General features: G+C 36.7%; 1 protein-coding gene across 18 annotated transcripts in view; it reads left to right on the forward strand.

The window, feature by feature from the left end:
- Positions 1-18,452, forward strand: part of TENM3 (teneurin transmembrane protein 3) — a 1,604,633-nt gene that overhangs the window by 1,487,204 nt on the left and 98,977 nt on the right. For all 18 annotated transcript variants that reach the window (XM_060778662.2, XM_060778660.2, XM_060778663.2 and 15 more), the window contains 2 exons: positions 1,984-2,184; positions 6,936-7,121. In XM_060778662.2, coding sequence (XP_060634645.1) covers positions 1,984-2,184; positions 6,936-7,121 — 387 coding nt within the window. The remainder of the gene's footprint in view (positions 1-1,983; positions 2,185-6,935; positions 7,122-18,452) is intronic.

Raw genomic sequence — 18,452 nt, forward strand, 5'->3', positions numbered from 1 at the left:
ACATGGTCCTTGTAATGTATTTATTTAAAATAACAACCACAGTATCCTACCCTTTCTCTGTATGTGGCACCATAAAATCATTTTAAGTTGCTAACAATAATGTAAATTACTGTATTTGAATAAGAAATTATTTAAAATGTTAAACACTAAAAAGGGACTTCTTTGAAAGGCAATTGCAGTTCCTGAAGGCTTTCAGGATATGTAATGAACCCTGCTTTTGACCAAAAAAAAGCGGGGGTGGGGACAGCATGGAAGACTCTAGGGCAGGGGTCCTCAAACTAAGGCCCAAGGGCCACATACAGCCCTCCAAGGTCATTTACCCGGCTCTCACTCAGGGCCAACCTAAGTCTGAAATGACTTGAAAGCACACAACAACAACAAGAACAATCCTATCTCATCAGCCAAAAGCAGGCCCAAACTTACCATTCAAATACTAATAAGTTTATATTTTTCAAGATCGTTCTTCATTTTAATTATTGTACTGTTTTTATGTGTTTATTGCACTACAAATAAGGTATGTGCAGTGTACATAGGATTTCATTCATATATTTTTTTCAAATTATAATCCGACCCTACAACAGTTTCAGGGACTGTAACTTGGCCCTCTGTTTAAAAAGTTTGAGGACCCCTGCTCTAGGGAGACAGGAACTGCAAAAACAGCCAAAATTTACCCATTTCTAGTTAGAGATGATTTGTATTGGTACGTCCATCTTGAGACATTTTTAGCATAATTTCAGTACAGAGCCATGTATTCAGCTAATAATATTGGCAAAAAGCTCACATTGAAGCTTCTAGCTCAGGCATGGGCAAACCTTGGCCCTCCAGATGTTTTGGACTAGCACTACCACAGTTCCTAACAGCCTGCTGATTGTTGGGAATTGTGGAAGTCCAAAACACCTGGAGTAACAAAGTTTGCCCATGCCTACTCTAGCTTGTCCACAATATTCATTTTTGCAATCAGGAATATGGCAATTCTTAATCATTTAACAAAATGGCTTTTTCAAATTTGGGAGTCATTTGTTTTTGTTTTCGAATAGCGGTCAGAACTATCATTGGTCAGGGAAAAGTCTGAGAAGTAGAATAAATTATTTGAGTAGCAACATTTATAAAACAACTATCCTCTAGCTGTGAGGAGAAAGTGTGGAGGATAAAAATTATCTTGTTGAGCTTATGGGAGGAAAAATGTGATGTAAATGACACTGATAAAATAATGTGATAGGCCCAATATTTGGTCCCTCAGAGGATGAGAGAGGCTTTGCATCTGACACTCTTACAAGACATCGTTTTTTACATACTTTTTCAGTTGTCACTGAATATAGCTAAATAAATATATCTAATGTGTAATATCTGTCTAGGTTGCAAAATTTGTAGCAGGAAAAGGAAGATCATCCATAGAATTTGTAACTTTGCTTCAGATGTTTTTGCTAGGAAGAGATGTCATAGTGAATGGAGAAGTGTAAGAATTAGATACAAAACTTGCAGGTATTCTACAAATATATTGAAGTCATAAAGAGGTTAGGATGAGGAAATTCACCCATTAGAGGAAATTGCTCCTTTTATGTTTTGTATTTATTGATTTTTATTTATTACTTCATGTCCCAAAGAATGCTCTTTCTTTTTAAAATCAAGGTAAAGTACATATTATATTAATGTGTCCTCTTCTGCTATCTATGGTGCAACCACAACTAGTCTTTTCCTAGATGTGCTAGTGATTTAAACATTTTAGGTATCTATCACATTGGGTATTGACTGTTGTTGCTGTGGGTTGAAGTAAATAGTCTAGGACCAAAAGTTACTTTTTAAATAAATTGTTTTGTATATTTATATAAATAAATTATTTGTATAATTATGACAGATCTTAGTTCTGTTCTATTTGGGTGCAGCATACTATCTTAATGACACTCTACTCATCTGCAACGTACTTTATAGACTTTTGTTCATGGTGATGAAATTTATAGATGCAAAACTATGTTCCTATTTCAGCGGATTGTTTAGATCCAGCCTGTTCAAATCATGGTGTGTGTATCCATGGAGAGTGCCACTGTAATCCAGGATGGGGTGGTAACAACTGTGAAATACTGAAGACCATGTGTCCAGATCAGTGCTCTGGGCATGGCACATATCTTCAAGAAAGTGGCTCATGTACTTGTGACCCAAACTGGACAGGTCCTGACTGCTCCAATGGTAAGCCCTTCCTCCTTTTTAAAACAATTTGCTTTAGCTTCAGCCTATCTTTTTATTTAAAACAGGTCCAGGTTAATACAGAACTCTGTTATTTTTCCAGTTAACAGTCTACATGCCCCAAATAAAATTAAGAGAATTGCATCATTGCAGTTGAAACATCAGTATGATTTAATGCATGACAGAAGTTCCAGACATTGCAGAATGCTGCCAGCCATGATAAATGATGGGGAGTTCAGTTCAAGACAGACATGTCTGATTATACAGTGCATGTGCAAAGGTTTTTCATATACCACACTGTTGAAGGCTTTCTGTCAGACACATTTCAGCGAACTCATTAAAACATGGTGCCTTTACAGTGCAAATCAGAATTGTACTCATTCATATTTTGGTAATGAATTTCTTCTCATCTGCCTTGGCTGATTGCATTGCAATATTATTAACATCATACTTTGTTGCAGTTGCTGTGTTGGCATATCACACTTGTATAGTCCTGTCCTTTGTGTGCTGGACTCATGAAGTATTCCTACACAATTTTTTTGTGTCAGGTGCGACTTGAGAAACTGCAAGTCCCTTCTGGTGTGAGAGAATTGGCTGTCTGCAAGGACATTTCTCAGAGGATGCTCAGATGTGTTATCATCTGGGAGACTTCTCTCATGTCCCCGCATAGAATGCTGGAGCTAACAGACAGGAGCTCACCCCACTCCCCAGATTCAAACCGCTGACCTTTCAGTCAGCAGTCCTGGTGGCACAAGGGTTTAGCCCATTGCACCACCGGGAGCTCACATATGAAGTAGTAGTATGTGAAAAAGCCTTCACTGTTTGTCCTGAATATAAAAAGTCAGGGGAGGGTAATGATGTAATTATCATAAAAATGCAGTTATGGCTGAATAGCACAAATCCAATTCATGTATTAAGGTAATCAAAACTTTGTAAAGCCAAATTGTTTACTAGAATCTTCAGAATCTGTGAGAACCCCATAGATATGTAACACAGATTCAGTTGCTCATTCCCTGCTAAGCAGTTTGGGATGACTATGGTTCAAAATCACTGTAAGGTGGAAATCAATAATGTTGTTTTCTGATCACACGCTACCTTTGATATCATAAATAAGAGACGTCATTTGAAAAGGGTCTTAAAAAGAAAGCTCTTAAGAAAGAAAATAATAAACAGTTTTGCTCCATCAGAAGATTTGTGGTTTTAAAATCCGTTCTATCTTCATCAGTGGTTTGTCCCTTAATTAGGCCTCCAATTCCATTTCAGTTAAATTAACTCTAATTAATAAATTCATTACAAAGACTGGCACACCTTGCTTGAAGCATGTGTGCAAAAAGCTGATAAACACTTTCTTGCTAATGAAAAATTGATTAGATTGAAGAGAAAAGGTGGGCTTCCCAGTATAAAGGTTGGTGTATTGAAATTTTCAATTACCGTAATCCATCTAAGACTATACTTGGAAAAAAAAAGAAAGAAAACAGTTAAGAAAACATGGTTGGCAAAGGCACATTCTGGTACATAAAGCATCACCATTCATTTGTATCTTTAATGTTCCTGTGAGCAGTTTAAAATAGCAATGTCATGGTGGTAAAAAAAGGATTCATGTTAGTTTCTTGTTGAACCTACTATTTGTTTTCTGGCATAAATAATTTCCAATTTGTGTTTCAGGGCTGCATTTCTATTTTATAAGAAAAGTTGTATAATATGCTTATAAACCAGTGTCTGGCCATAACAGCTTTGTTCTAAGAGACTTAAACTGTATCCCTTAGGCTCCAATAACATGACATTTTCCTCTTGATATTAGCTTCACAAGAAACTATATTCTCTTATAAAAGAGGAGGAGAGATGAATGTAAATGGACTGTTACATTATTTCATGCCCTATATTGCTTTTGAAAACAAAGTTTATTGTGTAACCTAGAAAGCCCATTATTAGACTATCAGTTATATTGTATTTTCAGAGAAAGACAAAAAAAGAAATTGAATGCCAAAGCTGATTGGTTGCTTAATATTGTTTTTGTTATGTAAAAGAGATTACTCATTGCTGCAGTGCCACAAACTTGCAAAAAGTGGGTAAAGAAACATGCCTTGGATTTGACAACTTCTCAGTATTTCAGTACTCTACTTTTGTGTACAAATGAATGCTGCAACATTAAGAATAATAGAGTAATTAGGGATGGTACTAAGCAACATAATTTTAGTATAGCTTTCCTTGGGAAATGTCTGTTACTTGACTGTAGAAACCTCCATATATAGAAGAGGTGAATTAAAGGGGTCACATAGACTATGTAATCAACACTGGATATTGCAAAGCCAGTCCACTCCCCTAACTTGTACAGGGCAGATAAATTGCACCTCTGTTTCAGCTTCCCACAGCCCTTTTTCATCATGGTAGCACTCAACTAGAATCAGGGCAGGTTTCAATGGAAAGGCAGATTCAAGGTCTGGATCAATTGATAGACCTAGCTGGAGGAGACATGCTAAATCTCTGAAAACTTCTAAGTAAACAATTATGCATTGATTTAGTAGACCTGATTTCATTAGGGCTAGAATTGGAATTAAGTTCAAATTACAAGGAGCCCTTTTCATGCTTCATAATCATGGTACTATAGTTCCACCAACAGCCATGGCAATATCCTCTCAGGTCTTGGGGTGAATCATCTGGGGGTGCGCTGGAGCGCTCTGACTGATAATTCTAAATACTTCACCCTAACTTACAAATCTCAGGATACCAGAGGGCTGGTGCCATGGCAGTTAATACAGTCATAGCACTGTAACTGTGAAGTATGAAAGTTTAGTACCTGGGTTTACTATCTTTCTTAAAACAGATCAGCAATACAAAGTGCTAAACTCAGAATCATAGTGCAGTTTGATAGTTTCTGTTTAACATGGCAATCAGTACCAAGCAAATAATTCATTGCCCCATAGTGATATGGGGATATGGAAACTTTTTTTCTGCCAGTAGAACTAGTTCTACCAACAAGATATTGGTTTTCTAATTTAGATAGAAAGTGTGGGTTTGAGATAATGACAATGAGTTTTACAGAATTTCGGAAAGTTGGAAAGATTTTGTGACAAAGCTGCCACTTGTCCTACATTTGCCCTTGAAATGTTTGAGGTGGCAGAACTCAAATTTACTGAAGTTCTGTGGATATCAAACAACTTGGAATAATGTATTCAGTTGAATCTTCTTGTCTACTGAAAGGATGGAAATCATAATTTTTCTGTCTTGTCCACACAGGATACAAAATAGCTTGTGGCCAAATACATTCAGAATGTTCACTATAAAGAGTTCAGGCATGTGTTAAACATACATTTTCCTTCATAATATAAAATTTGCCTAGGGCAGGGGTTCTCAAACTTTTTCTGCCATGAAGCCCTTTTTGAAGCAAAAGTTTCTCGTGGATCCCCAATAAATGTTTATAAATGTGCAAACTTTTTGATGGATAGAGAGTGTTTGTGTGAGTTAATTGAAAAAAACATGAACAAATTCCTATGCACACTGCATATATCTTGTTTATAGTGCAAAAAAAGAACAATATAATATTAAAAATGAAGAACAATTTTAACCAACATAAACTTAACAGTATTTCAGTAGAAGACCCCAGCAGCCATCCAGTCCAACCCCCTTCTGTCATACAGGAAAGGTACAATAAAAGCACCCCCTTGAGCGGTGGGAGAGAAATGGGATTTTGGGAGCAAGGGAAGCGAGGAAAAAAGACTTTTGGGCTAGGGGTAGCGGGAGGAGCAGGAGGGAACCGCAGAGCCCCTCAGTATGCTTGAGAACCGCTGGCCTAGGGAGCCCCAACTTAACTATTTCGATTTTAATTCATAGACGTATACACATTCATATTAAGTAATTTCCTTCTATCTCTTATAGAATATTCATTAATATCTAATGTAGAAGATTCCTCATGTCTAAGTCAAATTAGTAATTTTAATTACAAGATCCTAAAGACCAGTAGATTTGTAATAATCTTCCACTGGAAGGAAAAGATAGATGTGTTCTCCAGGCATAGAATGGGCTCCTTTCCATAAGTTATTATAAAATGTTTACTTACTTACGTCCTTGAGATTGCAAATATATTACATATTGTGATAAGAAGAAAAACTGAGTGGGAAAAAGCTTTTGACTATTCATCAGTATCCTTTGAATGATGGTTAGACTTATATAGAGAAGTTGATTGATACTTTCTATATGAACATGTGAAAGATCACAGAACTGAAATAGATAAAATATGTATTTAATCTGATTATCTTCATGGAAGGTGTCATGCTCTTGGTGAATTCTCTTGATGGGAGGGTTTATATTAGAGAAAGTAAAATACTAAAAAAAAAAAAACATAGTATCTTTCCCCCTACTTTCGTCATTTCTCCCATAATTCCCATCGTACTTGACCATACTGTTCTTTAGGAATATTCTGTCCCTCCTCATAAACTTCAAACCAAAGTTAAAATCAAATTCCAAAGTGATGTCAACAAATGCATCCTTTCTAATCTAATCTAAACAGAACTCCCTTGGTCCATAAGAGTGTCCTTCAGAAATACTGTTAGGCCTGGTGCAACTATGTGCAATCATAAAAAATATAATTTGAGATTAATCAAGGCTAATTGATAAAAATCTATAGAGAGGTGGCTATCGCTAGATTATATATACACACTTTTCAGAGTTTCCTTTTCTCTGTATACATTTGGAAGTAAAATAATTAATATACTACCTCCCCGTTCACCTACTCTTACTGTTGTTCTCCAACACAGAAATCTGTTCCGTTGACTGTGGGACCCATGGTGTCTGCATGGGTGGAACGTGCCGTTGTGAAGAAGGCTGGACGGGCCCATCCTGCACCCAAAGAGCATGTCATCCTCGGTGTGCTGAACATGGAACATGTAAAGATGGAAAGTGTGAATGCAACCAAGGCTGGAATGGCGAGCACTGCACGATTGGTAAGCAAACTGTACCTTAATATCCTTCTTCAATTCCAAACTTTAAAAAGTCAGAGCTACTAGCCTTGCCTGAATTAGAAATTTAGCACTTTGAAGCTTTCGTCTTCAAACAGAATATCTTCGCTTGTCAGTCTGTGTAAAGGAATTGATGTTTTTAAAAAGGAAATTATTATATAATGGGCTGTCAATCCTTTATGGAGAACTTGCCCCAGATTGGAAAGACAAGAATTTCCTTTTTACATTTTCTTCTAGTTTTCTCTGTAGATACCTTCGCTGACTCCAATAAAAGAGGATACTATTTTTGTAGTGTTCATAAGCCATGGATAAATCTCTTCATTTCTACAGGCTTTTCTATTTTTAGCTGGTAATAGTACATCTCATTTTAACTTTATTAACAAAAAGGAAAACAAAGGTACATTGTATGTGAACATAAAAGCTGAAATATATGTGCCAGGAAATTCAACAGCCTGAAATTATTTTGTTGAGATTTGTTAGCAATGGGTTATACTTAGGATTTCCACACAGCTTCTATTTCAGTATTGATAAATGAAGGAATTTGCTTGCTTTCAGCACATCCATTCATGGCTCTTGTTTTTACAAAGAGAAGAGACTTAGTGCAGGACCTCATTCCCCCACCCCTGGCCTTACCTCCTGAGTATCATATGGATATAGCAAAAAGGATAATTACCTTTCCTACAGTTCTGCTAATGTTACTTCTGGAAGTTGGCCTATGACCAAATAAACATTGATATCTGACAAGATGGGCCATAAACAGTCATTAAGTATAGCAACGAGCAGAAATCAAGGAAGGATTCTGACAGAGACTCATCGCTTTCCTCTCCTTTTTTCCAATTAAAAATACTTAGAGCAAAGTGAATGTTGAAGTTAAAGCCTATTCATACTGAGTAGATCTCCCTTTTGATGGGCCCCACAGATCTTTATAGAACCGTAAGGCTTATGGTTACATCTGATATTTTTCTTGCGCATTTTTTCCAATGCATTAAAAACAGACTGTTGTCATCTTAACTTTAGCAAGGCCGGCCTCTGATTTTTCACATTTATATTACAGGGGCATGTATTTCCGATGTATTGATGATAACACTTTAGTAAAAAATAAATGCATTGTCTTGCATGGAATAAAATTCTGTTAACTCTATATTCATAATAGTGGTTTCAGTCAGGCTGCCATCTGTCTTCAGAGAATAAGTGTGCTGTCCAAGTGCACCTCGACTTTTTCAAAGGCATGATTCCATGCAACTATGAGTTTCAGATATGATGCTATGTTAGTTTAAAAACTATACATTCTACCAAATAACCCAGCTGGACTCCACATAACCATATACCAACATGAATTTTGTTTACCATACTTTTAAAATTCCAGAGGTCCATTATTACAGGGCATTTCAAAACGGTAGTCTGAATTTCATGATGGCAACAGCCTGTTTCCTCATATTGTTAATACCAATAATGAATATTCTTGGGTCAAAACATTGAAATGCATGCTAAATCATGATTGCGGATCCAGTCTGACCTGAACTAGAGTACACAAAACGCCTTATATTGCAGGGTTTCCATCTTCCAAATGACTGAGGGTGGTTTGTGGTTGCAGAAATATTTCAATTTCAAATGGGGTCCATCTTTTTGAAACATTCAGTATATTAAACGTTCTGATTTATGTTATGGGGAACAGGGGAGGATAAAAAAGAACAGATAGAACCACTCATCTGGAACTAAACTTTTTCTGGCAGAAGTAATATGTTGTATCCAGACCTCTATCAGTATATAATAAGACTGGGGAAATATAAAACTGGTGCAGAATATGATGACAGTAAAAATGAAACATAATGCTCCTACCTCTGAGGACATTCCAACACTGTCTGGTAGGAGAATAGAGGAACCTGCAACTTCTCTGGAGTACATTGTGTTAGTAACAGTAATGACAACTTCTATATATATGTTACAAACACAAAAGAAAACAGAGTGCAAATGAAATAAGTCAGTGGAGGAATATAGGCAATGCTAGAATTTTGAGAGCAGTACTTACAGCAGGACAATCACATAATCTGACAAAGCAAGGAAAAGGTGGCAGACTGAAATTCAATCTGGATTCTAAATGGTTTTATCTTTTCCATAGTGTTTAACAGCTAATTCCCTAGCCTATTACTGTTTCATTTTCAATTTTTCCCCTAAACCCATTGCAATTGTAGTGTTTAATAGAGATGTGCTGGCCAGCATGTCTACGTTTTCCCTGTTGCAACAAAGCACATCTTTGTGATTATTAACAATATTGCTTTCCAATGTAATAAAGAACTGGAATGAAAATAAATAGCTGTTCCTTTGTAGTTTAAAGAATTAAGATTTCCCTTAGGCCAGATTTCCATTAAAACGCCCTACATATACATAAGAAGCAGTGTGGCTCAATAAACAACTTGGTGTTTAAAGCACCATTAGTAGAGAATACCTCAAAGGACCACCTTTCTTCAAATTAGAGGGATGGGATTTTTGAGGAATTTCTTAATATGTGTCATCCTCAATATAAATAGAGGTGCTAATTGAAAATGTGGTAGAAAAGAAATGAAACATTCAAAAAGTAGTAGAAGTACTCTTTGGAAACTGAAATTAAAAGTTTGCAGTCTAATTGAATCAAGTGCTGCACTGTGCACTCACCTACATTTATTGAAATAAGCATACAAACTGCATTAGTCTTAAAGGGAAAGGAAGATTTGTTGTTGTTATTATTATTATTACTACTACTACTATTATAGCTTTGCAGTACTGAAAGCAGTTGTTTTCCATTGTTCAAGATTGCATATCAAGGTGCTACAGGATTTAAAGATTTTTTCCCCAGTGGATGGATGTATTTGTGCATAGGGAAGAAGATCTGATGAGAATATATTGGGAAAAGACCACTGGAGCAGCACCAGGTTCACCTGTTCATAGCTCAGTTGCACACATCCATTTTGAAAACAATGGGGACAAGTGGTGGTGGTAGTGGTGGTGAGGGATTTGATGCCCTTACTATGTTTGTGTTAGCATCTCGCATGTCAAGTGACCCTTTCTTCTTCAAATTCATTTCCTCACTAATCTTCATACAATGGCAGAGACCTTTGTGAAGAAAACGGAGCAGATTAGAGCTTTGCCTAGACATTCTTGTGAATGTGTAGAGAATTAAGTGCATGGTGATGATATGGGCACACCCTATAATCATGATCAACTAACAAGTTAGAGAGTTTCCATCACTGCAAACCCACTTTTTGCAGAATGAATACAATCCACTGCCAATTTTTGTGCTAAATTTGTGAAGGTCTCTGACTCTACACACATGTCCACTTCTCTACCATTCTCCACATGTTTAGGTATTTTTCCCTCAGAGAGAAGAACGGAAATCATTGGATTGAAATTGTAGAGAAATGGATTTAGCTAAAAGGAAACAAGCTTAAGAGAAACATACCGAAAGAATAGGTTGTGTGGCAGTGAAATAAGACCGCCCTGGGAGATAGATCATGGGTTCTTCATTGATGGAAGTGATTAGTTAGAGTCTGGATAGCCACTTATTCTCTCATACCTCATTTATACACGCTGCATTGAGTAATAGGTTAAGCCGATAACATCCAAAGTCACCTCTGAGTCTATGATTCTCCATTTCTTGTGTTCATTCTACATTGTAATTGCTTCTTTCTGTCTCACCTATTTATATGCAATCAGCTAGTATCTATCCTGATCCTTTGTTGATGGTTAACTTTGGATTAGCTTTGCATAAAGTGCAAAATATGCATTTTAAATCTCACTTTGACTGCCTCCATTTCTGAAATGGCAGATATCAAGTTATGTGCTCAGTATTCACATTCATTTTAACAGAGGGATTCAACCTGTGTTTATATTTCATTGATTGCATATAGACTGAAAAACCTCTGAAATGGAATATATATTTGCATATATTCTCAGTCTGTTTACTGAAAGGCCTCTGTTTCAACATTTACTGAATCTGGCTAATTTATTAGGATTTCTGTATTTTGAGAGTTCTTCTATACAATGATAGAATAAATTAAATTATATTCTCTCTTTAAAACGCCTATAAAATGCAGTCTAAAATGTGCTGAAATTTCACTAAAATCAACAAAACTATATACATAATTATATGCTCAACTTTATGTGTGGGGGACTTTTTTGATTATAACTTACTGCCCAACTTTGTGTTATTGGGAGGTTCTTTGTAGTATACTCTTGTTTTTTGCAATTTAGCTGACACATACTATGGGCAAATGAAATAAGACTGATAGAAACACTATAATAAAATGGATGCTTCACCAGCTACTGTCCCATTAAATGTTTTTAGCTCAATGGAATTAGCAAATTATGTTGATGGAGGGATGTATTATATCCAACAGTAGTGTTGGCTTTTCAGTTTTGACAGCATCATATTTTTTTTCTTTCCATATAAAAGATTATTGTTTGGGTAATTTACACTGCAGATTAGAAAGTTGCATTAGGATTTTGCTGCATTCTGATTTGTCAACACCCCTTTTTAAGGAAATGAGTGGCGTTAACTATGGGTGGGTAAGACCATCTGTTTATAGTACTTGCCTACAGCGAGATCACTTAAGCCATGAGAGACATTATAGCTGTTTAATTGTTATAGTGTGGAAACAATTATAATTCTGTCAAAAATTAATATTTATACTGCATACATATGCATGTGGTTAAATATAAGTGTTGTCAGTGTCATTAAGCAGCCAGAGAAAAAATAGATTAGGCATTTGTGCTCTTTTTACCTGACTAGAAAATACATATTTTGGAAACTAGTCTCAAATGACAGCGAACAGTAAGCATATCATTAGCTCAGTCTTTCTCACTATATGACAAAATCATCTTAGGAGACATTCACAGCAGCAACCTAGCCATTGCCTGAATTCTTTTTTCCAACCAAATGAGTAAAAACATTAGAATGAGCATCCTCTATGTAGGTCCGAGTGCAGTATTCATGGAGACTTATTGTAGTAAAATAAACTACAATAAGTCCCTGGATTATTTTCCTTGTGCAACTCTCACTTGGGAGGGAATGCAGAGGATTGTATAGAAGCCTTAAATCTGCTGGGTAGGGTGACAGGTTTAGATTACTAGAGGGATTCTTGAAGGTTATACCTTCAAATAGGACTACAGTGTTCCCTCACTTATCGTGGGGGTTACATTCCAGGATCACCCGCAATAAGTGAAAAACTGAAGTTGGTACACTATATATATTCACAGAATGCGCCAGTAAGGCCTTTTCGCAAACCACCCTGAGAATTTGGGGGGGGGGGGGGCTGAAGCTGCTCAACCCCCCCCCCCCCCCCGGCTACATGCCTGGGATGACACCTCCCATCATCACTCATCATTGACTGAGCTAGGTAAGGCTACAAGGCATTGAAGTCTAACAACATCAGGAGTTCCATACATTATGAAATAGCCACCATGCATGGTTTCTCATAGGTACTGAAATAGTATGTAGCTTGCCTTTTTATAATGATAGTGAACAATTAATGAACAAAGCAATTATACCATTTACTGTTACTTTTCATTAGCATATTAGTAGAATCTCATCCTATTTAAAAGTTGCAACAGTAACGGGAAGTAACAGGAAGGATTTTTGACAATATAAGAGTTTAAAAAATAGTTTAAAAAAAGTAGTTCTTATGGCTTAAAGTTGCATACTCGCTGTGAACACATTTAGGCTAAAAGTAGCTATTGATAGATATATGAGAGGACAGCATATATAAAGAATACAGCTAGTCAGAAGTATGCAAGAAAAAGTGCCATCTATTACAATTGTAGGTCCAAATTCAGAATAATTCTTACTGCTGCAGAATTAGAAAGTGAAGAGTAAGCGGTCTTTGTAAAAAAACAAAAAACTAAAGCATACTGTCAGCGTTGAACTTTGAACAATTCAGATAAAGACAAGTTTCATAATAGTAAAAGAGAAGATTGCCAAATCTGAAAATGTAGGTATTGTAAGAGCAACAGCTGACCTTACATGACTCAGTTCATAGCAATTTAACATTAACTGAAATCAATTGAAACTAATATGTTTTGATATTAAGACAGAAAATTATTATTATTATCCACAGAAAACAAAGGATTACTTCCTATAATGGGAGGTTAACCATGCCCCTCTAGCTCTGTCTAGGATTTCTGGGAGTTGTAGGGCAAAACCTCCGGGGACCCACAGGCTGAGAACCACTGCTAGCTAAATGTTGTATTTAAATAGTATTGGAATGGAGTAGCATTCTGCTTAAGGTTCAAAACCTTTACCATCTCTCTGTCTTTTTATGAAGTTTAAAAAGTGTTTCTAATCCTTTATAAAACTCTTTTGAGATTGAGTTGTTGTAGGTCCGCACAATCTCTGAGGATGCTTGCCATAGATGCAGGCAAAACGTCAGGAGAGAATGTTTCTAGAACATGGCCATATAGCCCATAAAAACTACAACAACCCAGTGATTCCAGCCATGAAAGCCTTCAACAATCTTTAGAGATTTTGTTTTAAGCACCGTTTCTAATTTATCCATTCCTACTACTTTAAATAGTTTTACTATCCATTCTTCTATTTTGGGGATCTCTAACTTTTTTTTAGCATTTTGCATAACGTTCTCGTATCTAATATCATGTAATGTAGCATTTTGAAATGTATTGACTTTGGGTTGTTGTAGGTTTTTTCGGGCTTTATGGCCCGAAAAATACTGGTAGCCAGATTTTGTTCATTTTCATGGTTTCCTCCTTTCTGTTGAAATTGTCCACATGCTTGTGGAAATCAATGGCTTCTCTGTGTAGTCTGACAGGGTGGTCCAGCATTTCTGTGTTCTCAAATAATATGCTGTGTCCAGATTGGTTCATCAGGTGCTCTGCTATGGCTGACTTCTCTGGTCAAAGTAATCTGCAGTGCCTTTCATGTTCCTTAATTCGTGTCTGGGCAATGCTGCGTTTGGTGGTCTCTATGTAGATTTGTCCACAGCTGCATGGTATATGGTAGACTCCTGCAGAAGTGAGAGGATCCCTCTTGTCCTTTGCTAAACATAGCATTTGTTGGATTTTCTTGGTAGGTCTGTAGATAGTTTGTATGTTGTGTTTCCTCATCAGCTTCCCTATGTGGTCAGTGGTTCCCTTGATGTATGGCAAGAACTTTTCCTCTGGGTGGATCTTTGTCTTGACTCTTGTGGCTTGTTCTTGGTCTTGCAGCTCTTCTGATGTCTGAGGTGGAGTATACATTGGCCTGTAGAGCCCAGTTTAGGTGGTTCAGTTCCTCTTGGAGGAGGTGAGGTTCGCAGATTCTTTTTGCACGGTCTGCCAAGGCTTTAATAGTGCTTCTTTTTTTGACTTGGGTGATGGTTGGAGTTTTTATGTAGATATCTACCTGTGTGTGTGGGTCTTTATAATGTCCCAAACCACACTTATTATAAGGATACTACAAGTAAAAGGTAAGGTATTTATTAATTTTTTATAATGGTTTATTAAATCCATGAACAGAAAATTAGCCCCAAATGGCTATGCTGGGCTATCTCATTGACAGTCATAGTAATACCCTTGCTACACCAATCTAACATCATTCACGGTTGGTATGTATTATCCTGTGCACTTACTAATTAGCAGTAAAAGCCAGTCACAGGGTAATCTTTGTGTCTTCTACTTGTTTTTTTTTTAGTATATTAAATGTATTTTCCTTCTTTTTAATAAGAACATTGGCCATCTTTTAAAATATTTAATGTATATTTTCGTTAACTCGTTTTCCCAATGGCATAACATTAAAGCAGATATAATAATCTGCTTTATTCAAGGACCATTTTATGAGAATCTTAATGCATGCAAGTGGATTTTCCAGTTCCTTGGATACAGGTAGCCGTACACATAAATTGTATATTGAATAACCTGAGCTTGCAAGGTATAACAGCACTATGTGCTCTGAAAGTCGAGAAAATGAATACTACTACCTTGTTACTCACTTGCAACTACTATTTAGACATAGTTGCTACCAAACAATGGGCATGTTGGATGGCTCTAATATAGATGGCTCTTGGGAGGCTAAAGTAAGTCTTGTTTCCGAATCCATCAAATGCTGTTTCATGATTTATAGAATGGTACTTATTTACATGGGGTGAGGATGATTCCTTTCGAAGAAGTAACAGCAATCAGTCCAGTGATGCCAGCAAAGTAGTCTGTGTTGGTTTTCAGTTTTCTTAGGGAGTCAGCCCCACACCCCTGTCCTCAGCAGTTATACAGTACAACTACCTTAGAATTGGCCGTTAGACTTTTCCTAACAAGTTTTCCAGGGAACCATATTTATATTCCCCTAAATAGCCAGCAGGGTTTTTTTTAAATAATGGGTCAATTATTGCAGACTTGACCTGACATTTTCTCTGACAGTCCTCTCAAAAAGCTACACAGAAATAGGATAGCTATTATTATTATTTTTTTATTGTACCCCTAGACAAGAAAGATCATGGTAAGTAAAAATATCTCATAAAGGATGTGAATAAACTAATATGAATATGAATTTGCTATACTGTATTGAAAATTTTGTCACTGCTATAATCCTTTATGACAGGGTAATCAGTAATAAAACAGTGCAGTGAGTACCAATTAAGGAACATCAAATCACTGGGCATGCTGTTCATGCTGATTTAAAGAGAAGGTGATTGGAATAATGGATTTAATATATACTTCTTCGCAGACTGTAGCTATTCCGTCATATCTACAGGAGCTAGCATATGAATAATCTAAGGAGGATACTTACTTACATCTCAGATGGAAGACTAATGAAAAGCTCTGCATTTTCAAAAAATCTTCATTAAGACCTCTTGTTAAAAACAGACTAGTAAATGAAAAATTTCCCAGTTGTTCTAACAATTTACTGTAGGAGACATCAAAATGAAGTTTTTATTAATGTTAATGGGTTACCAACATTGTTAGAAAACCTTTATGTAATCTTGGAATTAAGGTTGCCTCCCACTATTCCAACACAGTTTTTTTTCCAACATTCTTATTTTTCAAAATATTAGCATATTTATTTATTCTGTCAGAAGTGAATTGAAGGTACAGTTGTAATGTATTTAAAAACACAAACCAAATTAAAAACTTGGCATTATACTAAATGTCCTTTGACCAATAGCTGTCCAATTGGAGTGCCTCTGGTGTTGCTGTAAGAAGGTCCTCCATTGTGCATGTGGAAGGGCTCAGACTGCATTGTAGTTGGTGGGCTGTGGTTTGCTCTTCTCCATACTTTGTAGTCGTATTGCTTAAGGTTGGCTTTGCATCTCATAGTGTCAGAGCATAGTCTGTCCAGCACCTTCCAAGTCACCCAGTCTTCTGTGTGCCAGGGAGGGAGTCTCTCATTTAGTATCAGCCATGGCTTGAGGTTCTGGGTTTTAGCCTGCCGCTTTTAGACTCTTTCTTAATTTACAGCAGTGGTTCTCAACCTGTGGGGCCCCCAATGTTTTGGCCTTCAACTCCCAGAAATCCTAACAGCTAGTAAACTGGCTGGGATTTCTGGGAGTTGTAGGCCAAAACACCTGGGGACCCACAGGTTGAGAACCACTGATTTACGCCGTTGGCATGCAAGCTGAACAGAGGATGGGCCGGAGATGTCACTGCCTTGGTCCTTTCATTGTTGGCTGCTACTTCCTGATGGATATCAGGTGGTACAATACCGACTAAACAGTATTTTTCCAGTGTAGAGCATATACATCCTGTGATAATGTGGCATGTCTCATTAAGAGCCACATCCACTGTTTTAACCTGGTGATATGTGTTCCACACTGGGCATGCATATTCAGTAGAGTAGCAAAGCGCAAGGGCAGATGTCTTCACTGTTATATTATTATAATATCGACATATGAATCAAAAGGACGCATAAACTGTTTCAGGGAGATTTGGCTGATTCAAACCAGGTTTGCAGTGTTAAAGGATTTTTTTCCCCCTCACATAAACGAAGGTCAAACTGGATATTAAGAGAAAACCTACAGTTAACACTTTTTTGGAACTGAATTTTCTCACAGTTACCTGCTTCAGCATCCCACTTGCAAATTAAGCCTATGTTTACTTTTCCAAAGATAATTAATAAAACAAAGCATGCTAGATGAAAGGCTTGCAGTTTTGGACAATTACAAGTGATAACAAGCAAGAATCATTCCCTACATGAATGAGCACCTCTCCTAAATATGTGCTAAACATTATGTCTGTTTGGACTAAAAATAAAACTCTACATTTTATACTGAAATTTGATTCTGTTCTGGGAAGTGTGTTATGAAGTGAAGAAGTAGAAGATTCCTAATACTGAGTTTGCCTGCTGCTTCCCAACTCCTCATCCAACTTCCCACAAGATGCTGTTTTCTTCTAGAGTTCCAAAGTCCCACCCATTTGGGTTCATTTTGTGTCCACTCTTAGGATGCTTCTCCTGGGTTTATTGCTAGTAATTTAATTGAAAAAATGGTCACAGCAAACTCATGTGGTAGGCTGCTTCCTTTTATCTCAGTTTCATACATAAGATTTTAGAACTAAAGGCTTAATTAAATGCACTCTGCATGAAAGGTATTTAATGCAGTTGTTACAGCAGGATACTACTGCTTTCTGAAAGCAGTACATCAGAATTTTTCACTAGTGCTGCATCACCTGTCTTCTGGGCTAAAATCGAACTGATGGTCTCATATAAAGCCATAAATAGATGTAAGAGTAAATTTGCCCAAGGTCACCCAGTGAATTAAATGACACAGTGTGTATATATGCCTTCAAGTCATCTGTCGAACTATGACAACCCCTATAAATTTCATAGGATTTTCTTAGAAAAAGAATACTCTGGGGTGGTTTTGCCAGTTCTTTCTTCTGAAACCTAGCCTACATTTAATATTAACTGAAAGTCACCTATCCAAACACTAACCAGGGCTGATCCAGTTTAGCTTCTGATATCAGACAGGATCTAGTGCTTTTAGGGTATTTAGGCAAGCATTTCCAATCCCAGTCTCAACACTCTGACCACTATATAGCAGTGGCTCTTACATTGTAAAGTGTGCAGTTGTCAAGGTAATGGGAATGAGGGTTACTGTAATAATAGAAATTTGCCACATTTTTGCTATTTATATATTCCAGGACATTTATACTGTCATTCCAATTAAACTACATAATAACACTATCAAATAATCTTAACTGAACAATCACCCACAGTAAGTAATTGGAAGATAAGGTCCATGGCATGTACTGTATGTGATAGAATTTTCAATAGCAAACATTTTCCAATTAGTATTTAATACACCCATCCAATCTTTGCATAAAATCACTGATTCTTACATGACACATGGTAAAGCTTTGCCT

Source organism: Anolis sagrei, chromosome 5, assembly GCF_037176765.1.
Source record: "Anolis sagrei isolate rAnoSag1 chromosome 5, rAnoSag1.mat, whole genome shotgun sequence".
In the NCBI taxonomy this organism is placed as follows: domain Eukaryota; kingdom Metazoa; phylum Chordata; class Lepidosauria; order Squamata; family Dactyloidae; genus Anolis; species Anolis sagrei.